The sequence below is a fragment of the Tamandua tetradactyla genome, chromosome 6 (assembly GCF_023851605.1).
Source record: "Tamandua tetradactyla isolate mTamTet1 chromosome 6, mTamTet1.pri, whole genome shotgun sequence".
NCBI lineage: Eukaryota > Metazoa > Chordata > Mammalia > Pilosa > Myrmecophagidae > Tamandua > Tamandua tetradactyla.
Genome location: NC_135332.1, coordinates 4,829,790 through 4,857,307, shown reverse-complemented (window position 1 = coordinate 4,857,307; position 27,518 = coordinate 4,829,790). Strand labels below are relative to the sequence as shown.

Below are 27,518 nucleotides of genomic sequence, written 5' to 3'. Positions count from 1 at the left end.
TCTCCTGGTTATTTATCTCTCTCTCACAAGACATCTTGAGGTACTGGCATGATACACTAACCAGTATCTTAAAACTGTTGCAAAGACAAGTTTCAAGAAGCTACGGTAACCATGAAATGATCCTAAAGTTTGTTTTCAGATGGTCTGAAAACAGATAAGTTTAAAAACCAAACTCAAGCCAACCTTAACCATTGATTTCAAGCTAAACTCAAGATTCCTTGTTTCTTTCATTTTCTCTGACCTGTCTTATTTGCTGAGCAGGAGAGTGGCCAAAAAGTAGGCAACAGTAGAGGAAAGAGAATAGAATTCACCCTAATTGAACACTTGTTGTACACTAGGTAGCACTAAGCTCTTTATATATTTTATCTTATTTAATAGCTACAACAGCACTGTGGTAGAAATTATTCCACTGATGAGATAAAGGAGGCCCCAAGAAGTTAGAGTGACTTGCTCAGAGTCACAGAACAAGTGAAAGACCTGAATTCAGTTTCTGCCTATCTGATCCCTAAGCCTAAGGCCTTTGTGTCATGCCGTGAATTTTACTTAAAGCACCCTTTTCCAAATCACCTTTCCCCCAAATTTAATAGGTGTTGGGCACAAAAGTGTTCCCTGGAGAAGTAACTTTGGAAAATGCTAGATTAAACAAGTTTCTTTACTACAGTACTTCTCAAAGCATTTAATATGTGGGTATCCCTTGTGATTCTTTAGGAGAGACAGAATGCTGCCATTGATTGGACATGGAAACTTTTTTTTTCCCCAAGGATTATCTACCCCAATCAATGTTCTGTTCCACTTTGGGGAAATCCTACAGTAGAACAACTCAGTAGAAAAATGGACAAGAGACAGGAAGAGTCATTTCACCTTGAGGAAAAAACTCATGGCCAATAAATATATGAAAAAGATGCTCAACCTCATTGGTAAGCAGAGAAAAGTAAATCAAACCACAGTGAGATTGACAAAAATTAAGTCTAAAAATGCCAAGTATAAACACTTATATACTCCTGATGACAGTGTAAATTGACATAATCATTTTGGAAAATATTCTGGTATTGTCTTGTACACATGATCATTAATATACTCTGTGACGTAGCAATTTCATTCATATACTGTATGAGCTAGCAGTTTCACTCCTGGATATAAGCCTTAAAGTAACTCTTGCACATATACATCAGGAGTCATGTTCAAATATATTTGTAGTAGCATAGTTCATAAAAGCAGAAAACTTGAGAAACACCCAATGCCCATCAGCACTGAAATGGATAAACAAATTGAGGTATTTCACAAGATGAATATTATATAAGATTGAAAATGTGTTAACTACAGCTAAATGCAACCATAGAAATGAATCTTAGAAATACAGAAGAGATGATTGAATTAGAAACAGACCTTGATTGCTAACAGGGTTCACTTTTTTTTGACTAGGTGCCTCTTATCTTCAGTGTAAGTAGTTAGGGATGTAGAACCCAACTCAGTTTCTTTCCAAATCATCAGCATCAACTGTTTTGAAACCAGATGTGTTCTAAATGTAGGGTCCCCTACAGGGACGTATATTAATTTCACTGAGAGGGCTTGAGTCCTGTCCATGCTGTGCACTCATGTTTTGAATTCTGGCAAGTTACTTAATTTCCTTTGCCTCCCGTTTTGGTATTTAAAAAATGGGGATATCTGCCCCCACTTATTTCACTAAGCTATGGTGAAGACCTATGCAATGTAGAAGTGTTCTGAAATGTATGTTATGGTCAAACAACAGCACTATCTTTTTTTTTTTTTTAATGGGCCTCTCTGAAGAGCCACTTCATTGATAATTGTTCAAGTACCACCTTGTCAGAACGTTTTTAACTCACATTCTTCTGGCTAATTCTGAGCTAAGAGCCTTTCCTGAGTAGAGGTCATGTTTATGAATATAGCACATGAAATATGTGGCCCAAGGCTTCTCCATTTCACTTAGACACACATCTGAAGAAGGGATCCAAGAGAAATAAAATTACTCAGAGTCCCTAAATCATGCAGATAAGTTTAGGTCTAAAAGATGGAAGTTGAGCCTATTTACCCTGAAAGAAGAACTGCTGGTCTGCCATGTATTTTCCTTTCAACATTCTGACATTGCTGGGCAACCTCTTTCAGAACCTCAAAGGCCACTGGTGGGATGCTCACAACTGAGACAGACCTCATTTGGAGCCTGAATGGGCAGGAAGCAGAGAGCAGGCTGTTTCTGCTGCCTGGGATGATGGCTGGGAATTCCTCAGCTCTTCCTTCCCTGAAGCTCAGTCTCTCAGGTCTTTCACTTCACTTGGAAACGTCACAGAATGATTGGACAGTGCTCTTTGTTCACTAAAGAGGGGATTTCTCATGGCCACATTTTTCCTAAAGCTAGATGAAGTATTTGAGCTTTTGGTATCTTGTGATCAAGACCAAATGAATAAGGACCTAATGCAGCTGGGAATCCTAGAGACCTCACCACTCTGTCTCCCTTCTCTTTTTTAAACGTACCTTCTCCAGGCATTCTTTCCCCAAGTTGGAATTTGATAGTTTTGGAAATAAGCCTGGTGTCAGAAAGGACAAACAAATCATATGTTGTATTTAAACTGGCTCTTGTCCCCCCTCTTTGTAGACAGCACTAGTATTTATTTGCTCTGATATTGGTGCTGATTACTATGTTGAACATCTGTTGTATCATTTTATATTTCTCTTCAAGTAGTTCTGGTACTATTTCTTTGCCCCAGAGTCAGAATTTTTTTGTTTTTTTTTAGATGCCATTCTCCTCGTGGGCCTGAATTACCACCTCTCTACTTCCATTCTGTCACCTGTAGTCTATTATTAACCAGTTTTTCTTTTTCTTTAGACCAATGAAGCAAGCTCAGAGTCGATAGCATCCTTCTCTAAACAAGAGATCATGAGTAGCTTTCTACCAGAGGGAGGGTGTTATGAGCTACTCACCGTCATAGGTAATGTCCATGGATCTTCATTACTTTATTCTTCCAGGGGTTGCTGCCACTTTCTCGGCATCCCCAGGCAGATGTGCACTGGAAGGTTGTCAGCTAGTTAGCAGGAGTCGTGGTGACAACACTGGCTTCTGGGGGTCTTCTTTGGTTTTCCTCTGCCAAATATGGGAAGAGATCATGTTACCAGCAAAGAAACTTTTTTGCAATTTTTTCTTTTTATCTCTACTCTTGTATCCTGGGCTATAGTCAGTCACAGTGATTGGCTGAGAAGGAGCTGATAGAAGAAAAATAAAAATGTCAGTCATGAAAGTAGCAGCAGTAAACATTTTAACTTGAAATTTTAAAAAAATAGTCGAATTTCCTTTTCTTTAAGGAAGTTGAAAACCTTTGCTGCTGAGTCCTTGTTTATGGGATTCCTCCTTTCTTGTAGGCAGAGGATTTGAGGACTTGATGACAGTGAATCTGGCAAGGTATAGACCAACAAGAGAGTATGTGACAGTACGAAGGATTAATCTAGAAGCCTGTTCTAATGAAATGGTGACGTTCTTGCAGGTAATAAACACATGAGTGTAATACTTGGAGGGTGGGCTCCTGATAGCAGTAGTAACCGCAAGTCATCTCTCATGTCATTCCTCTGAAAGTATGTGGCAGGAAACAGGTAGACCTAGTATTTAGAAGTTATGGTTTCTTTCAATGGAGAGTCCTGGGAATTTGTCACTAAGGATTCTGTAATACTGGTCAGCCCAATTTATGTTCCCTTCTTCTCCAAGGACTCCTATCTGGATCATCTATTCAGTTACAGCCAACATTTATTATTAATTGTGATAATAACTAACATTTAATGTTTACTATGTAGCGGGTACTGCTTTAAATGTTTTAAGGTATTTAAATCAACTCATTTAAGTTGCACAGCAGCCTATGATCTAGGTTTGGTATCATCACTCCATTTTACAGATGAAGAGAAGGTACAGAAAGGCTAAGTAACTTGCGTACAGTCACACACCCTAGTAAAGTGACAGAGCCAGGATTCAAACCCAGGCAGTCTTGTTCTCAGTACAGGGCAGCCTTGTCTTTTTATGTCACTGGTAGCTTCTTTTGGCTTAGTGTCCTGTCTGCCTGAGTTTCTTTGCTATTTAAGAAGCAATTAGCTGCCCTCTTGTTAAACTAAGATTTATCTCAGGCTACTAAACAACTAGGAACCGGATTCTTCTTTGCTGATGAGACCTTTCTCTGAGAACTCCTTAGATGTTAGGACGTGGGTCAATGTATTTTCAGTACAGTTAGTTGCAGCCCCTTCCCCTGCTTTATAATTTTTAAAAATTTCTGTAGCATGTTGGACAGGCAGAAGGTACAGCCTGTTTAGTCTTAGCTCCAGTCCCAAAGGTCAGCACCCTAGAATTTCTATAGTTCTTTTGCCCAATTCTTTTTTTTTTTTTTTTGGAGGAGGGTGGGGTGGTCACATCGACATTTTTTGGTGTAAATTTATTTTAAAATTGTATAGATTTTGTACTTCTTATTGCTACTCATGAGGAAGAAATCTGTCAGTCTGAGGTTGCTAGAGAAATATCTTCTAAGGTTTAGTAGTTGCTTGTTCTTTAGTTCTTTCTTGTTTCTACAGACTACAAAATTTCCACATATAATAGGAAAACATTTTTTGTTTTCTTGTCTTAGAGAAGAGTTTTGTGACTTGGCATTTGGAGTTGAACTAAGCTTATAACAATAAGTTTTCTGTCAACAGTAGTGTGTTTTCATCATCTCAGGGGTGGCAAACTGGAACCCTCTGCTCTGTTGTTAGTAGAGAGTTGTTTTTGAGACTCATTTTGACTGGCAGAGCCAAACTTGGGCAGGAGCTGGCAAAGCAGTGCTCATTTCCACTGTAGAGACAGCAGGGCATAGATTCTCCTGTTTGGAGGGGCACCTACCTAAGCTGCTACCAGGACTCTGAGATCACTCAGAATGTATCAGGTCCCTTGTTATTTATGCTGCCACCTTCATGGTGAGCTCCATGCTCCACTGCCTTTCGACTCTGATTCCAACTTTACTATTGCTTTCAGGGGGAGCTTCATGTCTCTAAACTCTTCAACCATCCTAATATTGTGCCATATCAAGCTACCTTTATTGCAGACAATGAGCTGTGGGTTGTCACATCATTCATGGCATATGGTAAGTGGGAAAGGGCTTCTATTAGGGGTTCTGGCAGAGAGGGAGTCTAAAAACTCTAATGCCAGATTGCTTATGTGCTGTTTTCCTTTTTTGTTGCCCTTCCTCTGTCTCCCCATGATTCTTTTCTTCAGGTTCTGCAAAGGATCTCATCTGCACACACTTCTTGGATGGCATGAGCGAACTGGCAATTGCTTACATCCTGCAGGGGGTGCTGAAGGCCCTAGACTACATCCACCACATGGGATATGTACACAGGTGCATTCTTAATAGTAGAGCAGGTATCAAGTAAAGAAGTGAAAGTTTACTGAAGTTAATGGAGCCAGAATTTCAAATCAAAGATCTGGATTTTGACTTTGCCTCTGACTTGGTGCGCAGATCATTTAGGCAATTAGTGCTGAAGCTGATAACTTTCTCTTTACAGAGCAGCTTAGTTCTGAGTGTTGTGAGAGAGAAGCGTTTATGTGGACCTCTCCCCACCCCCTGCCTCTTTCCTTGGGATGCCAAAACTGACGTGCATGTGTACAGAGTCAGTGTGACACCGGGGAGGCCAGAAGGAAAGACGGACTGCTTAGTAGATGGTGTCGGGAAAACTGGCTCAATATAGGAAGAAAAATAAAACTGGATCCCTACCTAACTACTCATTCAAAGGAGGACTCCAGAAGGATTTAAGGTGTAAATGTAAAATTTAAACTAAAGGCTTAAATAGAAGGAAATGTGAGGAAATATGTTTGTGATTTGAGGAGTGGGAGAAGCCCACAACCTAATGCAAAAATGGATGTTTGATTATATCAAGAGTAAAGATTTCTATCCAATAAAAAAATGCCACGAACAAAGTCACTAAACAGGTGACAGAACAGGAAATATTTGCTTCATTTAAAGTGCATAGGAAATGAGAAAAAAGGAAATCTTGCAAATCAACAGAACAGGACTGCAAAGCAATAGAAAATGAGCAAAGGATATTAAGTTTATAAAAAAGGAAACCCAAAAGACTAAGCATGAACAGACACTCAAGCCTAGTAATAATCAGAGAAAAGGAAATTAAAGTAAAATGTCACTTTATACACATGAAACTAGCAATCCTTAGGAAGCTGGATGAGGCCCAGTATGATAAGGAGGCAAGAACCCTGCTGATCCGATGGTAGAGGCTGAATTGTTGCAGCCAGTTAGGGTCCCTCCAATTCCAGGGCAATCTATGTGGCTAGCAACCCCAAAGCCACCCTCCCCCAGGCCCACGAGAGGACAATGTGTGGATACCATTCCTATTTGCAGTGGTTAGAGGCAGCGTGGGTGTCCCTCTCTGGGAGAGTGGATGAGTAAAAGTATTGGATCCACAAGCTAGAGTACAGGGTGTGCTGTGTAGTGTACCTGTACTCTGCAGATGTCTACAGATAAGCAATACAGATGGATCTTAAAAACAAAGTGCGGAGTGGAAAAAGGAAGAATGCAGTCTATAACAATATCATTAGGCAGATTTGAAATATATGCGTACAAAACTTAACAGAGGTACCTACAGATAAGAAGTACAGATTAAAAACATTAGGGAGAGGTAGGGGGAAGAGTTGGACTATGAGCGTAAAAGGGAATTTAAAAGATGTAAATAAGTTGTTAAATCTGTTGCTATTGATAGGTAAACAGGATGATACAGTTTTCTCCTTTTGTATGTATGTTTGAAGATTTTCATAAAAAATGTTTTTGTTCATATATTTGTATAAACATATATAAAAACAGACACATGACTGGGAGAGAGAGCTGACTGGATCTAGTGTGAAGGCCAAAGGTCTGTAGTGAGAGGGGCTCCTGCTGCCACATGACACTCCCCTGCCCTTTCCCCAGGAGTGTCAAAGCCAGCCATATCCTGATATCGGTGGATGGGAAGGTCTACCTGTCTGGTTTACGCAGCAACCTCAGCATGATCAGCCATGGGCAGCGGCAGCGTGTTGTCCACGATTTTCCCAAGTACAGCATCAAGGTTCTGCCCTGGCTCAGCCCAGAGGTCCTCCAGCAGGTCTGTGTATGGGTCCCGAGGAATCCCCATACCCCACCAAGGAAACTTTCAGGAATTGATCCTGAGTGGTCCCAGAGCATGTGGGAGGTTGGGGGTTGGATTGGGGATTTCCTTGGCCACATACAGTGGGAGCCTACTCAACATGGCCATTATCTGCCCGTGGTAAATGGATTTAGTTTCCCCCACTGTAGGGTTCCAAACTGTGTCTGATGCTATTTGAGCTCCCTTTAGAGATCATTCCCATCTTATGGGAAGAGGGAGCATTTTGAAAGTATTTGGTACTCTCTAGATCTTTATACTCCAAGAGAAGCATGGAACCCCAGCACTTCTTTCTGCCTCTTACATAACATCACCAAACATTTATTCCTTCAGTAGTATAGGGAAGGAAAATTTTTAGCAGTTGCTCCTGATTTGGGGGCAATTGCTTCTTTTTCTAAGAACAAAGATCAAGGCTACAAATGGAGTGGTCTGTGGCTTTTTTAATCCTAACAGAATTTGCAGGGCTATGATGCCAAGTCTGACATCTACAGTGTGGGAATCACAGCTTGTGAATTGGCCAATGGTCATGTCCCCTTCAAGGATATGCCTGCTACCCAGGTGAGGGATCCTGCAGCCCAGTGGTTTCCTCCCTGTCTGTCTGCCACCTTCCACAAATGTTTTTTGAGTACCTACCACACTCAGGCCCCTTGCCACAGGCACTTAGATGAAAGATAAAATCCTTTCCTTCCAGAAGCTCCACCCTGTGAGAGAGATAGTTTTGTAACTCTTTGTTTACTTCTCGGTGTGATAATGGAGCCCCAGGGCAGAGGCGGGCGGAGGCCCACATAACATACCTTTCTATTTTGAAATTATATATCAAGCTAACACATTTTTATGAATTTATAAAATATGTCCTATCTTCCTAACTCGATAAATATGCTGGAAAGCCAGTTTCTAATTTAGAATTGCCAGAGTTCTGAACCACCACATTTCAGCCTGCAAGTTCAACTTTCATGCTTTCTAAGACCTAGGGGCACACAGCCAGTGACACAGTGTACCCCTGGGAGGTTAAGCCAGCGCAGAGGATTACCCAGGCCTTATTGAGTACAGGAAATGAACATAGGGTCATCTGGACAAAGATTGCCTGGACCCCAGGCCCCTGGAGCATGGTCTAGAACTGGGTTGGGGGTGGGGTGCAGCAACCTGTGTGCAGCCTCTGACTGAGCCTCCCCCTGAACCCACAGTCCGCTTGACTCTGGGTAGGGGGGCAGCTAGAGGCTGGTCTAAGGGGCCCAGGGAGAGAGGGCGGGCAGTCAGGGAGGCTTCTGGAGGGATGTAATGCTTAAGTTTTGAAAAGCAAATAGGAGTTAACTGTGTAAAGTACGGGGTCTAGAAGAAGATTCTTTTAGGCAAGGGAGAAACGTGCAAAGACCCAGCATCATGAAAAATCAGGATCTGGGGGATGGCAAGGAGTTTAACAGGCTGTTGGAAGATGTGGCTGGAGGAGTTGATCATGAAGGGTTTGGAATGGTATGCTAGAGTGTTTGGTTTCTGTCCCAGAGCATGTGGAGAATTACTAAGGATTTTAAATATGGGAGTGATATCAGGTACATTATTTTAGGAAGAGCATTCAGAGCATTCTAGCTGCCTAGATTGGATCTGGGAGTCTAGTTAGGAGGGTATGAAAGTTTAAGTAAGGAATCTAGAAAATGTAAATAAAGTAATGTGGTAAAAGTAAGATGCTGGGGAAAGGGAGTTAAAAGGCTATTTGGGATAAACAAGAGGTAGAGATCTAGAAGCGATTCAGTCCCATAGAACTTTCTAAGATGAAGGGAATGTTCTCTGCACTGACCTATATGGTGACCACTGGCCAGCCACCTTGGCTATTGAATACTTAAAAAGTGACCAGTAAGACTGAGGAAATGAATTTCAAATCTTATTTAATTTAAATATAAATAGCCACATGTGGCTAGTGGCCACCATATTAGATAATGAAACTCTAGAGTAATTTCCAGGTTTCAGGCTTAGACAGCTTGTGAGGTCATGGAGACATCTACGAGGACAGATAGTTCCAAAGGCAAGTTGGTTGCACATGTGTTGAGTTTGAGGGATTGGGAACAGCAGCCCACGCCTGGCCTGCTCCTGGATACACGGCCCCTGTGCAGCCTGCTGCTGTGACAGCCCAGGACGTGGTGCCACAGGTGCTACATTATAGATCCCATCGAACCCACCTGGGCATGGTAAACAGGCTGGACATCAGAGAAAGTGACTTGGCTACTGTCTCCATCCTGGGATGAGGACTGTACAGGGATTTTATGCCTTATAAAGGGAAAAAACTGTGAGCCCCTTCCTTCCAGCCATGAGGAAGGGGGATACTTTTTACAACTCCTCTCCTTCTCCATTTAAGTCTGGTCTAGAATGTAGGTACCAAATCAGTAGCCTTTGGAAAAGGGAGACATTTCCGCATCTGTCTTTTCTGTACTCTTAAGAGAGACTGTGTTTGTACATTGGGGAGAATGTATTTGTGAAGAAACTGTTTAGGTCTTTAGGGGCTAATCTCCAGCCAGATTTTGGCTTTGTCCTCCCCAGATGCTGCTGGAAAAACTGAATGGCACAGTGCCCTGCCTGTTGGACACTAGCACCATCCCTGCTGAGGAGTTGACCATGAGCACCTCGCGCTCGGGAGCCAACTCTGGCCTGAGTGAGAGTCTGGCCACCAGCAACCCCAGGACTTCCAATGGTGACTCACCTTCCCACCCCTATCACCGCACCTTTTCCCCCCACTTCCACCACTTTGTGGAGCAGTGCCTTCAGCGCAACCCGGATGTCAGGTATTTCTTTTGTGTCGAGACCGGTGGGGAGCGGTGGGAGGACTGCTTTCAGGAGTGTAGAGGGAGCTCTGAGTTAAAACCAGGGTTTGAGAGGATGTGCCTGTTCTGTGAATAACTGGTTTCCCAGGGGGTCAGAGCCCCCACAGCACGTGGGTTTGCTGAGAAGCAGACTGGGGAGCTCTGGCTCTTCTTTCTTGGTAAGCAGAGGGGAGTTGAGCAGCACCTGAGGATAAGGAGTAAGCTGCAAGATTTTGGAATTCTAGTGTGAGGGGGTGATCCTGGTTTCTTTTCTCCTTTCTCAACAGACCAAGTGCCAGCACCCTCCTGAACCATTCTTTCTTCAAGCAGGTACATTAGCACTTTCCCTCGGTTCCCTGTTTTCCTGGCCTATGGCTTTGACTTTCCACAGTGCTGTTGCAAGTGGGATATTTAGCTGTTCTCTCTCCCACGTCCTCCTTGGAATGGGAGAAATACCCATGTTTCTGAAGCTCCTCAAAAGCACTGCTTCTTCCTCTCAACGACTCTTGGCTCCAAGAGCCTGTCTGTCACAGGCCAAGAGTCCCTGTCCCATGGTGTTCTGGAGCCCAGGACGGCAGGGTCCATCACCAACTCTCTCCTCCCCCAGATCAAACGACGTGCCTCTGAAGCTTTGCCTGAACTACTTCGTCCTGTTACCCCCATCGCCAGTTTTGAGGGCAGTCAGTCTCAGGATCACAGTGGCATTTTTGGCCTGGTAACAAACCTGGAAGAGCTGGAGGTGGACGACTGGGAGTTCTGAGTCTTTGCAGACTGTGCATATTCTCCTGTCCAGCCCATATGAGCCTCGGGGGCCTTTCCTGAGGGCTGGCCACCTTCCCACCCTCCTGGAGGCAGACTGGGTAGGAAGGACATTTCTTCCAAGAAAGTTGGCTGCTTTCTGATTGGGAAGGGAATTCTTGGAGAGAGATTTTTCTTGACTGCGCCAAAGCTTTTGAGACACAAGGGAATTCCAATAACTGGGGATCAGGAGGGGTCCAGAAAGCTGACATTCCCAGTCCTGCAAACTCAGGCGAACTCTTCAGAAGGAAGAGATGCTGTTTCGGCCCTGTGGGCTGAAGTCCCATCGACCCAGGGAACTGCGTGACCTCCTTTTCCCATCAGCTCTTGTTCTCCCATCAGCCTAGTTTTTTCCCTTTGCTTTCAGATCCTACAGGTCCATGAAGGGGCAAGAAATAAATATTAAGCTCCTCTGTTCCCCTCTCCCTAATAATTAAAGGGAAGGGCATTTTTCCTAATTAAACACCAGGTTAAGGCTGGGGCAGTTCATCCTTACTCCTCATATCTCATAGGCTCTGAGACCTAAAACCTTCCTATAATTCATCTGTGTAGCTTATTCTTTTCCCATCAAAATCTATCTTAATGCCTCCTGCCAGCTACCTTGGTGCTTTCTCCAAAGGCCAACAATGTCTTGCTGAACCTGGGGGCTGTTTGTTAGTTTCATTGCCAGAACAAATTAAAATTTTCAGTGACTCTGTTGGAGAGTGGCACTTCATGTTTGTTGCATATGCCTTGGGCCCCCACCCGGCTTCCTGGTGTTTGCTCACAAGAAAAGCCTAAGGCTTAGACTCCTGGTTCTTTAGTTCTTTCAGCTTAGGGCACTGCCATCTCACCGTGGTCCCCATAAGTGCTTCAATAGCTTCATAACATACTAATTTATTTAAAAATCATTATAGATTTGTCTCTTAACTATCTTAAAAATTTTAGACTTAATTTTAGTTGTAGGCACCAAACATTTTGGAGCTGGAAAGGTTTAGGTGCTGGAGACCAGCCACTCTGTAGTGGGACAACCAGGGGCCAAGGAAAATATACTCACCCTTGGCCAAAAAGGAGGTGGAGGGCTTTGTTTTGTCAACTTACTTAACTCATTACCTTTGGTACTAATTACCCTAAGAGCAAGAAACCTAAGAGCCAGGCTTGCTGACTCCCCTGTCATCCTGGCTGGTGGCCAGGGAGTCCCAGCATCGATGCAGATTCTAACTTGGTCTTCGCGTGCTTCCCCAGGTTGTGTGCACACCACGCAGCACTCTCCCCTGCCAGCCCCTCGGGTGAGGGGCTTTCCTCTTTAACTCAGGCACTTAAAATATCAGCTTAAGGAAATGCCACTCTTTCTTGAAGTGGTTTTGAACCCTCAAATGCCCTCACATTTTCCACAAAAACCTCCCTTTCCTCAGAAATTTTACCAGGTTAAAAAAGGAAAACCAAAAGCTGTCTCCTTTGGGCAATTATAAGGCTGAGGTGAAGAGGATGATACCACCTGAAACCGGTGCCCTGCTGGCAGTGGGGCCAGCTGAGCCCTGATCCAGGTTCTACAGTCTCTAAACTAAAAGAATTTAGAGATGAGAGGGCCAGTAGGCATAAGTAGTAAAGTTTATTAAAAGAGATGTTTATTAAAAAGAGCGTACACGTTGGAGAGGTTAACATGGGCGTGTCCAAGAGAGAGACAAGCACTGAGTGGAGAGGGCCAGCTTTTTTTTTTGTTTTTTTTTTTTAAATTTATATATATATTTTTTATTAATTAATGGAAAAATAAGAAATTAACCCAACATTTAGAAATCATACCATTCTACATATACAATCAGTAATTCTTAACATCATCACATAGATGCATGATCATCGTTTCTTAGTACATTTGCATCGGTTTAGAAGAACTAGCAACACAACAGAAAAAGATATAGAATGTTAATATAGAGAAAAAAATAAAAGTAATAATAATAGTTAAAAAAAACAAAACCTATAGCTCAGATGCAGCTTCATTCAGTGTTTTAACATGATTACTTTACAATTAGGTATTATTGTGCTGTCCATTTTTGAGTTTTTGTATTTAGTCCTGTTGCACAGTCTGTATCCCTTCAGCTCCAATTACCCATTATCTTACCCTGTTTCTAACTCCTGCTGGACTCTGTTACCAATGACATATTCCAAGTTTATTCTTGAATGTCGGTTCACATCAGTGGGACCATACAGTATTTGTCCTTTAGTTTTTGGCTAGACTCACTCAGCATAATGTTCTCTAGGTCCATCCATGTTATTACATGCTTCATAAGTTTATCCTGTCTTAAAGCTGCATAATATTCCATCATATGTATATACCACAGTTTGTTTAGCCACTCGTCTGTTGATGGACATTTTGGCTGTTTCCATCTCTTTGCAATTGTAAATAATGCTGCTATAAACATTGGTGTGCAAATGTCCGTTTGTGTCTTTGCCCTTAAGTCCTTTGAGTAGATACCCAGCAGTGGTATTGCTGGGTCGTATGGCAATTCTATATTCAGCTTTTTGAGGAACCGCCAAACTGCCTTCCACAGTGGTTGCACCATTTGACATTCCCACCCACAGTGGATAAGTGTGCCTCTTTCTCCGCATCCTCTCCAGCACTTGTCATTTTCTGTTTTGTTGATAATGGCCATTCTGGTGGGCCAGCTTGTTTTATAGGCAAGTTTTAGCAGTGGCAGGTTTCCATAGAAACCTTTGAATACTAGGTATCTTCTTTATTCTCAAAGATAGCTAGCAGAATTCATGGTTTGTCACATACTAAAAATTTGTTTTGGGGCAAATGGTTAATAATCTTTATGACCCTGTGCTTCCTATTATTAACTGAGAGTTTGCTTTGGGCCTAGAATTTTACAAGCTTTTATGGTTTGGGGAGGTTGCAGTGGTTTGGGGGCTTTAGGGAAATTTTTGTCCCAGGAAATTTGCAGCTCTGTATTAGTTCCTTTGGAGCTAGATAAGAAACCAGGGACTTGGAGTTGTCTGTTAACTCTTTCAGAGCTGACTAGGAAACCAGGGACTTAGTTGTCCTAGTCTATCCTGCTTCACAGCCATGACTTGGAGTTAGGCAGGGCCCTGAAATGTCACAGTGAGTTTGAAGACTAGGTCACATTTATTTCCAAGGCCCCTTCTTCCCTCTACCCAGTTCACTTTTTCTTTAAACCTCAAGTTCCTTTTTCTCAGCGCCGTATCCTCTCAGCCCATTTTCTTTCCTCCTCTGCTGTCCTTGCTGTCAACTCACCCTCAAGGCCCCCAATACTGATTGTCTGGTGCTTCCTAGTTAGTCCTCAGCCCAGCCAGGCCTGCTCTTGGTGCCTCTGAGGGTTTTATCTTTCTTGCATCACAACACAGACCCTGTAGAGAATCTGACGACAGATGTGGAAATGCACAGACACACAGCTTTTAGAGAGTTCTCACATTCCCCTACCCTGAGTCCTGCAGAGTGAGCCAAGGGAGCACCTGGGGGCTGGGGCAGCCTGCTGCCTCGCCCACTCCCCTGCCAGGCACGGATCCTTGTTTCCAGACACGTGTGTGGGCCCAGCTCTGGAGCCTCAGGTTCTATTGCTGCGCCAGTGTGGAAACAAGCTATGTTTAGGGCTGCGCTTCGTGAAACCGCTTCCAGCCTGATTAAGGCAAACCCAAGCAGTCCCTGGGTGGGCCTCCCGGGGGAGTTCCCTCCAGGAAGCCGCCAGGAATGAGCCGTGGGCATCCCTGCTGCGCAGGGCGCTGGAGAAGGGCGGTAGTGGGCTCGGCCACGGGAAGGGCCAGAGGAGCAAGGTGTCGAGAGCCCGGGTCTGGAGGCCTGGCTTCCACGCCAGTGCAACAGCTTTGTTACCAGCAACAAATCACAAGTCTTCAGACCTCCGTTCCCGTGTGTTATATGAGGTTTGAGCGCTCCGGGATTTGCTCATTTTGGGGGTGGGAAGATCTTCCTTTCTTTAAGTGAAATTGTCCTGAACTTCTCCCGGCCGCGGTGCCCGCAGGGGCACAGGTTGACTAATCCCACAAAATCTACCCATAGAAAACGCTTTCGGACTTCAGGCCTTGGGAGGGTGGGTATTCTGGGACACAGGAGAAAGCGCTGAAGGGTGGTGGTCGCGTCTCGCTGGACCCCTCGGCAGGCGGGCCTCGCAGCCTCGCGCGGGTCGGGGCCTCTCGGCGAGCGCCCGCTGTCATCTTCCTCGGCGGGTCCTGCGGCCGCGGCCCCTGGCGGCGGGAGACTCCCGGGGGAGGGAGGATGCCGGGAGCCGGACCCTGAAGCCTGGCAGGATGCAGGGTCACTCGCGCCGGCCCGGGGCGGGGGTCGCAGGGGACTACGCTCTTGGGGGCCAGTCGAGAGAAACTGAGGTAGCGAAAGGCCGAGGCTCACCCCGATTACGCCCCAACGTCGAAGCGGCCGCATCGGGAGCGCCATTTGTCCCGCGACCCAGCCTTCAACCTGCGTTTGGCCCCGGCCCGGCGGATGCTGTGCGCGGCGGCCCCTCGGCGCCTGGGCTTGCCGCTGCACCTTCCACGCGCGGGAGCGCACAGTCGGAGCGCGGGGTCGGGGCGGAGGACAGACAAAGGCGGGGGGCGACGAGCGAGGGAAACACAAAGCGCGGAGGGTCGGCGGCGGCGCTCGCTACGGAGGCGGCTCCGGGAGCGGCGGAGCCAATGGGCGGCGCGGGGCGGGGGCCGGCGGGGGCGGTGCCGCGATAAGGCGGCGGCGGCGGCGCGGCGGCGCTCCGGGACGACTGGCGGCGGCTGCAGCTGGCGTCGGCGCTCTCCCAGCACCCGAGGAGCTCCCCAGAGACCGACCCCCGCCCCGCGGACCCAGGCTGGAGCCCGGTGAGACCCGCGGACCGGGCCGGGGGAAGGGGCCCGCTCACGACCCCGGGCGCCGAGGTGGGGGACTGCGGGTTGGGACGCCCGGCTTCTCCGTCCGCTGCTCCCTCCCCCGGACCCCGGGGCCCGCGTCCGCCTTTCGTGGCGGGCCTCCGGGTGGGGACGAGGCCGGATCCCGGTGGGCCGGGCCCGCTGAAGCCTCGAGCCTGGGGTCCTGCCCACGCGGGTCCGGGGCCCGAGAAGCGGGGCGCGCCTGCAGCAGCTCGACTGGGGTGCGGCGTGGACGGCGGCGAGCGGCCCGCCCAGCGAGCGCTGTCCAGGGGCTGGGGTGGCGGAGCCGGGAGGGCCGGCGGCTTCGTTGCCTCGGCAGCCGCGGGCAGGGGTCAGGCGGGGCAGCGGGTTCTCGCGGCGGCCCCGCCCAGCCCCTCCCGCCTCTGACCTCCCTTCACCCCAGCCGGGGTCCCCGCCCTCCGGGCGCGCTAGCCGGCCGCACCAGGAGGACCCTCCCGCCCCCAGCTGCTCCCCGCCAACTTTATTTTTCTTCCCCCAACACATGGTTCCACTCAGGGACCCCTGCCCCTTGGGGAGCAACGTGGGGAGCCGGCGCACGAGGGGAGAGGTGGGTGAGGGGCGGAAGTAGCAAGACCTAGAGCAACAGGAAATGACTTAAGGAAAGTCCCAACCACAGCCCCCCAGCCCCCTGCCTGTAAACACCCGCCCACCCCCACCCTGCAGGCGAGAGAAGGGCTTGTGGGGCCTCCCAACCGACTTCCCCTTGCAGAACTCAGCGGGTGCGGCGTCTCCGTTCCGGGCCTCCATCACCATGTTCCAGGCTGCAGGAGCCACCCAGGCCACCCCCTCTCATGTAGGTGATCAGCAGGTTGGGATGGCCTGGGGGTGAGGAGGTGGGGAGACCTCTTGAGTGTCACTGGGGTCTGGGATACTGACCAGTGATGGGCTGGGAAGTCCCTGAGCTGACCCTGTGCTGACTGCCCCTCTCCCCCAGGAAGCAAAAAGCAGCAGCGGGAGCAGCACTGTTCAGCGCTCCAAGGTAGGGCCCTGGAGGTGGGATGTGTGGGGAGAGGAAGGGACGGGCGCTGGCTGAGTCTGTTCCCTCCACAGTCCTTCAGTCTTCGGGCCCAGGTGAAGGAGACCTGTGCTGCTTGCCAGAAGACTGTGTACCCCATGGAGCGGCTGGTGGCAGACAAGCTCATTTTCCACAACTCTTGCTTCTGCTGCAAGCACTGTCACACAAAGCTCAGGTGCGCCCTTACTCTGCCTGCCCCTGCCTTCACCTCCAGCCCTCACCTAATCTGACCACTAGCTGTTTTGCTTCTGCAGCCTGGGCACCTACGCGGCGCTGCATGGGGAATTTTACTGCAAACCCCACTTTCAGCAGCTGTTTAAGAGCAAAGGCAACTACGACGAGGGGTTTGGCCGGAAGCAGCACAAGGAGCTCTGGGCCCACAAAGAAGTGGACCCTGGCACCAAGACAGCCTGAGGTCTCACTAACCTTCCACACCTGCCCTGGAAGGCCTGGAGCAGGGCAGTGGGAAGTGTGGGAAAGAGATTAGATCCGGGCCTGGGGCTGGAGGAGCAGGGTGGAAGGGCATCAGGCCATCTTGCTCAGGCAGAGGGTTTACAGGGGCAGGGCTCTGCTCCATGCTTTCTTCAATCTCCCTTAGTGGAAAGGGGCTTGAGAGTTAAGACTGGAGTTTGCTCACCACCCTTCAGCCCACTCCACCCCACCTCACGGCTGCCTGGGAGCACACCCCCTCCCAAGCCCAGCTTCCCAATCTAGGTGCCTTTTCTCCAGCAAGGAGTCAACATGCCCCCTCAGGGTCCCAAGCTCCCTCACTGCCACGCAGGGCCCTGTGCAGCCCGCATGTCTCCCCATCTACCTCTGCCCTTAGCCTGGTCCTGAGCCATGGAGACTGGGAGGAAGGAGAGGGAGAGTGCCACCTGCTGGGCCTCACAGAAAGTCCACCATGGCCCTACCATGGCCGGGGATGGGGAAGTGGAGCAGCCCTGCCCCCAGCAAGGCAGGGTATACCCCAGTGGGGCTTAGGTCCATCTCGCCCCACCAGCACAAAGAAGCAGAAGCTTAAGCACCCACCAGGCTGAGAGCCACAGAGACCGGCAGCAGAGCTGGTCGTGGCCATGCTCTCCTCCTCACCATCCCTTGTTTCTGCCAATTCTGTTGTGGTCAACCTTGTTTTAAACATGTTTAAAAAGATCCTGACTGTATTATATGGCCTGACAGGGGCTTTGTGGTAGGAAGCATCTGAATTCACCATGGGGAGGGGGAGGGGGAGGGGGAATAAGGTCAGCTCAGGGTATTCCTGGCTTTGATGGGGGAGGGGCCTCTGGTGGTAGGTGTCAAGGAAGTACTAGCCAGCTTGAGGAAAGAGGGTGCTCCTCCCGGCCAGGTCTCCATGCTGCCAAACTCCTCAGCTTAGGGTTGGGTAAGAGATCCCAGACCCACCAACTCACACAAACACCCCCATTCTGAAGGAGTGCAGGCAGGCCTGAGAACATGAGGCCCGGTCAGTGCAGCACCTGGCTTTGGTGCACTTAGTATGTTGGAGTGCAACGGAACTGTTCTGAGTCTTTGTCAGAGCCTCCTTTCCTCTAGGTCACAGAAAGCCCTAGCTTTCCAATTCCCTGTACTCCTAGCCTTTGCCCACAAAAGTTGGTAAGGAATGGTGGTAACCAGCAGATCCAGCAACTGCTGCTGGTTTGGGTCCTGCCTCACTTTTGTCCCTCTGTGGTCCCATACCCTTTCTGATTCTCATTGTTGTCCTCTTTCCCCTGCCTTTTCAAGCCCTGGGGAGTGGGGCAGCTTATCCTCTATCCACTGAAGGACAGTTTGATAGCAGTGCAAATAAAATCTCCCCCATCCCCTCAGCCCTCAGCAGGATACAGGCAGGAAGTCTGGATTGTCCTGCCTTGGACCCAGCTGTCCTGATTTTCCCAAACTGCATGTAGGATAGATGAATTGGGGAAGCAAGAAGACAGACTCCTGGAGGAGTTAAGTTCCTAAGTGACCTCAAACCCATGGAACAGTAGGGAGCAGGCCCCCAAGTTCCGGTGGCAGATAGGAGAGTGATGTAATAGGCACTGCTGTTTAAAAAGCAGAGCTAACCCTTACTGAGTGAGCTGACAGCACCTGAGCTTGAATCCTCAGAGTGAGGAGAGCTGCTGAGTCTCACTCACAGCAGATCCAGCTTCTGTGCCGTTCTTGGATGGTGACAAGGACAGCCTCTTGCCTTGCTCACAGTTAAGCAACAGTGGCAGATGGGCCAGGGGAAGCACTACAGAGGCCTGGAAGCACTTGACCCCTGTCCTGCAAGAATGGGAAGGGGACTTCCCCACTGGACTGGGAAGACTACTGGATGCCATGAAGTTCCTGGGAACCCCAGGCACTGGTGAAGCTGGTCAGGAAGGCTGACAGTGCCACCTCTGTGCCAACAAAACGGCCTGATGGAACCACCTTTGGTGGAGCTCTTCGGGTGAAGAGAGGGAGACAGCCTTTGAGTTAACACTGGGACCCAACCAAGTCATTGCAGGATGACTCCCATTCTTGAGTCATTTCTAGTTCTCTGCTTAGAGGCCTCAAACTCGTTGCCAGGCACCCTGTCTCCAGGCAGATACCTCCTCCCCATCCCACCCAAAAGAACTGCCACAGGACCCCTCTGGTATAAATGATCCCTTTTATTGGAAGTAATGCGCGACACTGGCCTGGCTTTGCACTGCAAGCCCTCGGTCAAGGTATAGTCAAATAACAATGGCTGCAGGTTCTTCTGCACGATCCACAATTCAGACACAGACAGAGCTGGAAGGTGGGCAGGAGGGCTGGGGGAGGGGAGGGGGCAGGTAGCAGAGTGAGGACTGTCCCAGCCCCAGCCTCTCTGTGCTGGGTTGGCCAAGGCAGACAGCCTCCACAGAATGATGAAGAAATGGCAGCATGGCCCCTTCCCACAGCAAGGCTGGGGGCTGCTAGGAAACTGCCCTTCAGAACCTTTGGGTCCAGGCCATCCTAAGGCCCACAACTTTTCATCTGGATTATTTAATAAAAAAAAAATAAATAAAAATTAAGCAACAGCGTGGTCCTGAGGATGCCGAGCTAGCATGTCCACAGTTTTTGGCACAAAAAGAAAAAAAATCAGTTTTTTTTTTGGAGTAGTTTTGTTGGCTTGTTTTCATATTTGTTTTAAAAACACATTCCCTGTGAGGTAAGACCCCAGAGGGGTGGGGATCTGTGAAAGCCTGAACCTGGGACACACAGAGTCGTCTCATTTCGTCAGCTCTGGTTCTACACTCTGTTTCCTCTTGGGAATAGGTACAGGGTCAGGGCGCTACAGTCCTCAGGATGGGGTCACGGGGAGGCCGATCTGCTGCATAGCAGCCTTGATCAAGAGAGGCCAGTTCCCACCCTGAGCTAGGAGGAAGTGGAGGCAGGAGCATGTGCTCACTGTCTTCAAAGGGCAGTGCTTGGGGGTGCCTGAGAGAGGCCCCTGGGGGAAAGGAGGGTGGAAACAGAGGGGACCAGGCCCAGTTGGCCCATGCAACACATTTTGGCAAAACCAGCTGCTTTCATTTTCTCTTCTCTCTCTTGAGGCGTCTTATCACCTGTAACAGTCTAGAATTGATATATATATATATAAAAACCATCAAATATGATCTGAGATATAAATTAACAAGTACAAGGTCTCACATTACATGATGTGAAAAGGCTAAAAACAGCGATAGAAACTACATTCATAAAAGTGCATTGTCAACATACAACGAAGGCTTTGGCTTGTTCTGGTGCCCATGGGAAGTGGGCATGGCTGGCAATGAGCTGCCTGGCGCCAATCCCCAGCTCCCTGGAGGTGCCCATCCCTGGGCACTGGCTTTTTTTTCTCTTTAATGACAACTCCCAAGGAAACGGTGTAGAGAGGGAGGAGCTTTAGCAATAGGCACATTTCGGAGGGGAGGGGCCGGAAGAAAGGACCAGCGCCCAGGCTGAGGTAAATATGGCCAACTCGAAGCTGCTTGGAGATACTGTATCCCCAATCCTGCTGCTATTCCTCCCCCAGAGGAGGGGCAAGAAGGGAAAGAGGCTGAGACCTCAAGGGGATGGGCAAGGCTGGCCAAGGAAGAACAGAGCTGGTGGTTTGGGACACAGCTGGATGACAGCACACAGGCTTTCCCTTCTACCAGATGGAGAGAGTTCTGACCCAGTGGGTAACTCATAGCCTGATACAATGCCTCAGATTAGCCTAACTGCCCATTCAGGAGTCAGGGCAGCCAGCCGGCCCAGATGCCGTCATTGTGGCATCCATCTTCTTTTCTGCTCCAATGGGGGAACAGATGTCAGGCCAAAAGCATAAGGCCATTACCTTCAGCTCTTTCCAATCCAGCTCAAGGCCCAAGCCCGCAGCAAGGATACTCAGAGCCCAGAGGGCACACGAAGTCTCCAGTTGAGAAACAGGGTACAGCATAAGAGTGACTCCAACTTGTAAAACAGAGAATTGCATTGAAAAAACTAGGTCTTCCCCCTTGGGGAATAGGGGTAGGGGGGCAATTCCAAATCTCAGGCCCCTAGTTGGGGTGGGGTGGGGAGGTGGAGCAGAGTCAAGAAGGCAGACAGGACAGGCTCTTGCTTCCCCGAATAAGGCAGCATAATATTTGCTTCATTCTTCTTTGGTAAAGAGTAAGGACTGGCAAAGCTGGCCTGGGAGCTCTAAGGGAGAGGGCAGTCCGGGCCTTTGCCCTCCACTGGATGGGGTAATGCTGGGCTTTACCTCAGGCTTGGCTGGGCTTATCCAGCCCAGAGATGCCCATGGTGGTCTCCAAACATTGGGAGGCAAAATAAAGTAACACTCTGAATGAAAATAACACTGTTCACACCCTGTGCCAATTCTGTGCCCTCAGACCCTCTGGGACGTGGTGCTGATTGCAGTGTCAGGACACAACCCTGAAGGTGGAGCCCATGGCTGTACTCACACACTGTTCCTAGACCCTTCCCCTCAACACTGAGCTTAGGAGACTGGTGCCCTCTGGTCTGGCAGGCTGGGAGCTCCCAGTCCTTAAGGCTGCAGCACCCCATCCTGGTTCTGGGCCCCAGTGGCAGAAGGGGCACAAACGCTGGCTGGACTGCAGCTCTAGGGTCCACAGCCTTGCCTGGGAGAAGCAGCAACTTTGCTGAGCCCCCAGCAGCCCCTTGCCTGTGCAGCAGGGGAGGCCGGCAGCAGCGTGGCCTTGAGAACTCAGTACACGAGCTGTGCAAAGTGGTGTGTGAGCAGCTCCTCAGCTGAAGGTCTCTGGCGGGCCTCCACAAAAATGCGCCTTAGGAAGTCCCGACCATGTTCAGAGATGTGGGAAGGCAGCTGAGGATTGGTGGGCTGGGTGGCAATCTTGAAAATGGCGGCCATGGCTTCATACTCTGCCCAAGGTGGTTTTTCTGTCAGCATCTCCACTACAGTGCAGCCCAGGCTCCTGGAAAGAAAGAACCCTGTGTTATCCTCCTTAGCCAACTGAGGGCTCCCACATACCCCGCCCACAACTGTGAAAGGAGGCACCATTCTCTGACTTTCTTAGCACACACTGAGGCAGAATGGGCCAAGCCGAGAGGTGGCACCCCTGTGAAGATTTAACAAGGGCCCTTGTCCACATGGGCTACATCAACCTATACATAACCATCTACCCAGATACTTCCTGACAGGAAGAGAGCTACTTAGCATTGACAGAAAGAGCTCCAAGATAACTGCATTAGTTTCTTATTGCTGCCTTATCAAATTATCACAAACTTAATAGCTTAAAACAACACAAATTTATCAGTTTTAGAGATCAGAAGATTCTAAAATTACTGGGTTTAAATCAAGGTGTCAGTAGGGATAGTTGCTTCTGGAGGCTCTGAGGGGAGAATCCATTTCCTTTCCTTTCCAGCTTCTAGAAGCCACCTGCAGTCCTGGGCTCATGGTCCCTTTCTTGCATCATTCCAACTGCCTGCTTCCACTATCACATATACTACCCATTCCTGTCTCCTTTTATAAGGACCCTTGTGATTACATTAGGCCCACCTGGATAATCCAGAATAATCTCTGCATCTCAAGATTTTTAATTTAATCCCTTCTGCCATATGAAAGTTAACATTCGCAGTTTCCAGAGATTAAAATGTGGATGTCTTTGGGAGACAATTACTCAGCCCACCATAATAACCTTCCCAGGGGAGATGCTATCACAGCTTCCAGGCTGTTTCAGAAGATGGACATGAAGTTAAGTACTGCAAATGCAAGCCATCTGAGTTCTTAGAGAGAGAGCAGAAGCCTAACATTGTTTACAGACTGGTCCAGCCCCTTAGAGTGGGTCCTACTTCTTTAGTGATTTTCCAGACATCAGGAATGTTTTCCACAGACTAAGTTCCCAGCAATAACAAACAGCTTACTAATTAGGATTAAAACTACCCATTTGTCCTCTATGCTGCTGCACACATGGAGCCCTGGGCCCTGGGAACACTAGCCTGAATCCTAGCCTCACTGGCAAGAGGCAGGTCTCCTTTCCTGCCAGATTGTGAAGCCCCAAGGTTCATTTCTAAGTGTTAAGCCTATGAAAACCAGGAAGGAGAATGGGGTCTCAATGTGTCCCCAGTGCTTACCAGACATCTGCCTTCCTTCCGTAGCCCTCACCACTGATCACCTCAGGGCTCATCCAGTATGGCGTGCCGGTGACCGAGCGCATGCCTGTCCCTGACATACAGATGGTCTGCAGGCGCTTGCTGGCCCCAAAGTCCCCCAGCTTCACATTCCCAGCAGAGTCTCGGAGGATGTTGGCTCCTAGGGCATAAAAGGGCAAATGCTCCAACCCCAGATCCTCTTGGGATTTTTCTATCACCCTCACTTCCTTCCCTACATCCTTGTCTTGGTCACTGAGGGCTGCTGGGGAGGGCCAAGATTACCACTGAATTAAACATGGACTTCTCAGAGCAGTTTAGTAAGGGAAGGCCTCAGACCTTCAGTATGAAATGATCATCATCATAGCCAGCAGTGTTTTCTGAAATTGCTCAACTGATCCTCATACCAATCTTCCAAGGAAGACAGTATTAGGGCTTCAGTTTTTGGAAAGTTCAGAATGGTAAAGAAATTGGTGCAAGGCAATCAGTCAGTAAGTAGGAGACTTGAATCCAGGTCTTGAGGACTTGACCCACCCTGACCCCTGCTCACCCTTGATGTCCCGGTGAACAATCATGTTGCTGTGTAGGTAGGACATGCCCTCCAGGATCTGCCGGGTGTACTTTCGGGTCACACTCTCTGTCAGAGCTCCATAGGCCTTCAGCTGGTCTTTTACTGAGCCCTGTCAACCACAAGGAGTCAAAGGGAGTCACCTCAGTCACAGGGTGGGGATGGGTGCAGGCAGAGGCACTGGTGAGGTATACTTTGGTAGGGGCTGATGGGCATCTTGGAGAAACATAGGAAACAGTCCTTCCCTTACTCAGCATATGACCCAAACCTGGGAGAAAGGAGGTCCCTCTGCTCCAGGTAAAGGCTAAACCTACTAGACTAACATACCAGCCCTGCAAGCCTTAGGTAAGGGGAAGGCCCAAGCCATTTCACATCCTCCCCCATCATTAGAGCCAGAGGCAGGGCTGTCCTGCCTCCAAGTCCTGCCATCACCTCACCTCGCTTCCCTGAGCCTCTGGAGCCACAGATTGTCAGACCCACATCAAAGCTGATCCCTCCCTTCACAGATCCCAGACCTTCTTTAAATGGTGTCTCAAATGCATTCAAGAGGGCACATACCCCTGGCATGTACTCCATGAAGATGGTCAGTGTCTTCTCAGCACGGTCCCGCAGACAGCCATAGTACTGTACGATGCGCTCATGTTGCAAGTTCTTCAGCAATTGGATCTCACATTCCAGGGCACTCACCTCCTAGGGGACGGGACCAGTTGTCACTTCAACTCTCAGGGCCCAGTTCTAGTCATCTGAGGCCAATTAGTTTGCTCTAATCAGTGATCTCAAAGAGCCTGTTCTTGGGGCCATGGTGGCTCAGCAGGCAAGAATGCTTGCCTGCCATGCCAGAGGACCCGGGTTCGATTCCTGGTGACTGACCATGTTAAAAAAAAAAAAAAATGCTCCCTGTAATTGTAATCAGAGGAGTAAACAGAAAAAAAAAGAGTCTGTTCTTGGGAACTTCAGTTGGAGGAAAGGGAGACCTCTTCAACTGTCTGGCCCTCAGCTACAATGCTGGACAATCTGTGGGATGGTGGCACTCCCACTGTCCTGGAAGAAGGCTGACAAGGGGGTGGGAGAAGTTGCTGGTGTTGACTAAGGGAACTGCTATACTTCTAAGATAGCCCATGGGATTCTTCCTTTAGAGGTGGATCAAGTGAATGAAACCCTGTAGCTCCTTCCTGGGCCTAGGGCTGGAGAGGCATTTGTTTGGTGAGCATGGGACAGGTAGTGCTCTTTGTAGCATTGGTCATCATGTTTCACTCTGAGCTGCTTGTGACGTGGCATCAACTCAGTTCCTCATACTCTATGCCTCCCCCAGGTGTGTGATACTCTTTTGACTATAGTTCCTTTACCCCAAAGCCAGGTTCAGGATGAACAGCAAGGAAGCTTAGAAAGAAGAACTGTGGAAGCAGCCTATACCATCCCAGGCAATTACTCTGACTGTGCAATGAAAGAAGGCATTGCAAGGGAGGCATTAGAATCAGATCATAGGGAGGGAAGTACCTTGCTTGTCTCAGGACTGTCTGGGTCAAATTGGACTTGCTTAGAAGCAAGTTCACGGCCTGTGTCCACATCATAGCACAAATAGACTCGGCCGAAGGCACCTTGGCCCAGGAGCTTCCCCCGGCGCCAATTGATGGGGGCACTAGGAGCTACAGGAGAATGGAAGGAAAGAACATTACTTCTTGGACATTATATTTATATATTTATATCCTGCCTCATTCCCCAGAGGCTCTAAGATGGGACTTCGGGCCAAAGCTCTCCCACCTCACCCAGCACCATCAAATCCCTCAGGACAGTATCTCCACCCCAATCTGGAGTAGCCCTGGTTCCCTGGTTAATCAGATCTTAAAGCCACAATCCTGAGCAGCAGAGAATTGGCGAAGGTCATGATTAAATGTTCTTCTGCATTGATCAAACACATTTATGGCCAAAGCCCCTAAATATCTTAACATGGCAGTGATTAAGGCTGCTGCTCTTCTGCTTAAACCTGGAGAAACTAAAGCTTGGAGATGAAAAGTACTGTATTGTCACACAATAGTAAGAGTCAACCCAAGGGGGTCTGCTGCCCACTCCAAGGGTCTTCCAGTGTGATAAGGATGAGCCAGTGCAGCCTCCTGTTGAGCCAAACAGCCTAGTGCCCATGCCATCTTCCAACCCATGCAGCTTGTCTGAGTATCCCAAGCGGCCTCCTCCTAGTCAGGGGTGACTCCTCACACTTGGTCGGCACATTCCTCTCCTGCACAGAGAGAGCGTTCTCGCTGTCCGCACTCCGCAGGCGCCCACGGGGGTCCAGATATTGCACAGCCAGACCTAGGTTTTCGCCATTTGTGCTCAAGGAGCGGCTAGAGGGTACCAGGGTGAATAAGTTGCCTTGATGACGTCGTATTCGTGGAAATGTCCTTCTGCCTGAAAGGATGCACGGGCCAGAAAGCAAATCAGGGCACTGGTCACAAGGCTGAATGTGCAAACCAAATCCTCGTAAGGATGGACAGAAAATGCCAGTTCTGATTTATTCTATCCACCCCCTCTCTGGCTCATACGAGAAATGTGGCTGAGAATCAAGACAAAATAATAGCCACAGATGGCTGGCCTTCAGGCCCCAAATCACTTGCAAGGCCAATCCATGGTGAAAGTCTCTGTTACTCTTGGCGTCCTACTCCTAACACTCCGAGGTAGTTCTATTCAATCTGCTGCTGAGAACAGAAGAGGGTGTTTGAGAATGGGCATCCCTTTAGTACTACGGACTCAGACAAAAGACAGAATTCCCAGTGGCAGTATCTAGTTTACTTCTATCTGCTTCTTTATCTGCATCAGGTCTGTGGTACAATTCCTCAAGAATAAAGGAAAACACGAGGTCTGGAGTGCAGGGACCCAGTCCCATGCATCTCTTCTACAGCCAAGTGCTCATGATAACCTTTCCCGAGGCAGCCAGCAGAGGGCAGGTGGAGGAGTACTCACCATCGTTATAATCCTTGTGGTGCACAGACACATGGTAGCGCCGGGGGTAGGTTCCACCTTTGATTCCTTTGTCATAGAGCTGAGTTTCCCGATCTGAGTAAGATAGGGGAATCACTGGCTTCCGGGTAGGTCAATAAGAATGAGCCACTTAAGCCCCCAGATTACCTGAGACCTAAATTCCTACACACACGCACACTCACACGCGCGCACACACACACACCCCCCACATCCTGCAATGCTCACCCTCAGCTTGAGGAACTCACCCGAATATTCCTGCCTGTTGTCTGGAAAGCTCTGAGCTCGGGACATTCGTGATTTCCGGAAGGATGGGCTGGAGAAAACAAAAACTATTTCAGTGTATTTCCAAAGCAGCCCAGCAGGCTCAAAAGCAGTATATCCAGATGGACTCCCTTTCCTAACTCCCTCCCCCATCATCACATGGTAGGAAGCAGAGTCTGAGAGAAACAGCGCTTTTCCTGAGCTCAGTCTCCTACTTTCTCCATTCCCCAATCTGTTCACTAGTCTGAGGCCCACATCCTACAGGACCCTGAGAAGTAAATTCTCCAGTCCTACTAAACTCCATCCTCAATCTACCCTCTGGCTGCACAGTGCTTTCCCTTCTTGGCTTTTCTTCCCACCTCTGTTTGTGCCACTGTAAAGGTGAGGAGTTGCAGGAAAATCTCTTGCCCAGGACAGTAATAAAAAGAGCAATAACATTTAAATATGGAATTTTTGTTGTATACAGAGGGCTGCTTTCTTATTTATTTTATAAAGTGAGCTGTTTTTC

General features: G+C 48.6%; 3 protein-coding genes across 15 annotated transcripts in view; 2 read left to right on the top strand and 1 right to left on the bottom strand.

The window, feature by feature from the left end:
- Positions 1–11,433, top strand: part of STRADA (STE20 related adaptor alpha) — a 46,486-nt gene extending 35,053 nt beyond the window's left edge. For 8 of the 12 annotated variants that reach the window (XM_077163549.1, XM_077163546.1, XM_077163547.1 and 5 more), the window contains 9 exons: positions 2,843–2,945; positions 3,373–3,494; positions 4,997–5,105; positions 5,237–5,360; positions 6,939–7,110; positions 7,603–7,707; positions 9,679–9,920; positions 10,226–10,268; positions 10,546–11,433. In XM_077163549.1, coding sequence (XP_077019664.1) covers positions 2,843–2,945; positions 3,373–3,494; positions 4,997–5,105; positions 5,237–5,360; positions 6,939–7,110; positions 7,603–7,707; positions 9,679–9,920; positions 10,226–10,268; positions 10,546–10,698 — 1,173 coding nt within the window. In that variant the 3' untranslated portion in view covers positions 10,699–11,433. Of the gene's footprint in view, positions 1–708; positions 918–965; positions 2,277–2,842; positions 2,946–3,372; positions 3,495–4,996; positions 5,106–5,236; positions 5,361–6,938; positions 7,111–7,602; positions 7,708–9,678; positions 9,921–10,225; positions 10,269–10,545 lie in introns of those variants that run through there. The other 4 variants (XM_077163552.1, XM_077163551.1, XM_077163554.1 and 1 more) reach the window with 3 other exon arrangements.
- A 4,014-nt stretch (positions 11,434–15,447) lies between these two features.
- LIMD2 (LIM domain containing 2) lies at positions 15,448–17,787 on the top strand. 2 transcript variants are annotated; one of them, XM_077163542.1, is made up of 5 exons: positions 15,448–15,554; positions 16,333–16,416; positions 16,558–16,602; positions 16,674–16,813; positions 16,893–17,787. In XM_077163542.1, the coding sequence occupies exons 2-5, from the start codon at positions 16,375–16,377 to the stop codon at positions 17,050–17,052; spliced, it is 387 nt and encodes a 128-aa protein (XP_077019657.1). In that variant the 5' UTR covers positions 15,448–15,554; positions 16,333–16,374; the 3' UTR covers positions 17,053–17,787. The 2 variants fall into 2 exon arrangements, with proteins under 2 accessions (XP_077019657.1, XP_077019658.1); XM_077163543.1 differs by having other exon boundaries at positions 16,287–16,416.
- A 1,463-nt stretch (positions 17,788–19,250) lies between these two features.
- MAP3K3 (mitogen-activated protein kinase kinase kinase 3) overlaps positions 19,251–27,518 on the bottom strand; it is a 102,252-nt gene continuing 93,984 nt past the window's right edge. Inside the window, exons 9-16 of the mRNA XM_077163541.1 lie at positions 26,995–27,062; positions 26,732–26,824; positions 25,988–26,179; positions 25,274–25,422; positions 24,335–24,466; positions 23,759–23,888; positions 23,194–23,371; positions 19,251–22,034 (exon numbers count right to left, since the gene is read on the bottom strand). Coding sequence (XP_077019656.1) covers positions 21,806–22,034; positions 23,194–23,371; positions 23,759–23,888; positions 24,335–24,466; positions 25,274–25,422; positions 25,988–26,179; positions 26,732–26,824; positions 26,995–27,062 — 1,171 coding nt within the window. The 3' untranslated portion in view covers positions 19,251–21,805. The remainder of the gene's footprint in view (positions 22,035–23,193; positions 23,372–23,758; positions 23,889–24,334; positions 24,467–25,273; positions 25,423–25,987; positions 26,180–26,731; positions 26,825–26,994; positions 27,063–27,518) is intronic.

What these genes read in the sequence shown, in the direction of transcription:
- LIMD2 (XM_077163542.1), top strand. Translation starts at nt 16,375, where the DNA reads ATGTTCCAGGCTGCAGGAGCCACCCAGGCCACCCCCTCTCAT. An exon ending in CCCAGGCCACCCCCTCTCAT is followed by an intron (nt 16,417 to 16,557) that starts GTAGGTGATCAG and finishes CCTCTCCCCCAG; the next exon opens with GAAGCAAAAAGCAGCAGCGG. An exon ending in GCACTGTTCAGCGCTCCAAG is followed by an intron (nt 16,603 to 16,673) that starts GTAGGGCCCTGG and finishes TTCCCTCCACAG; the next exon opens with TCCTTCAGTCTTCGGGCCCA.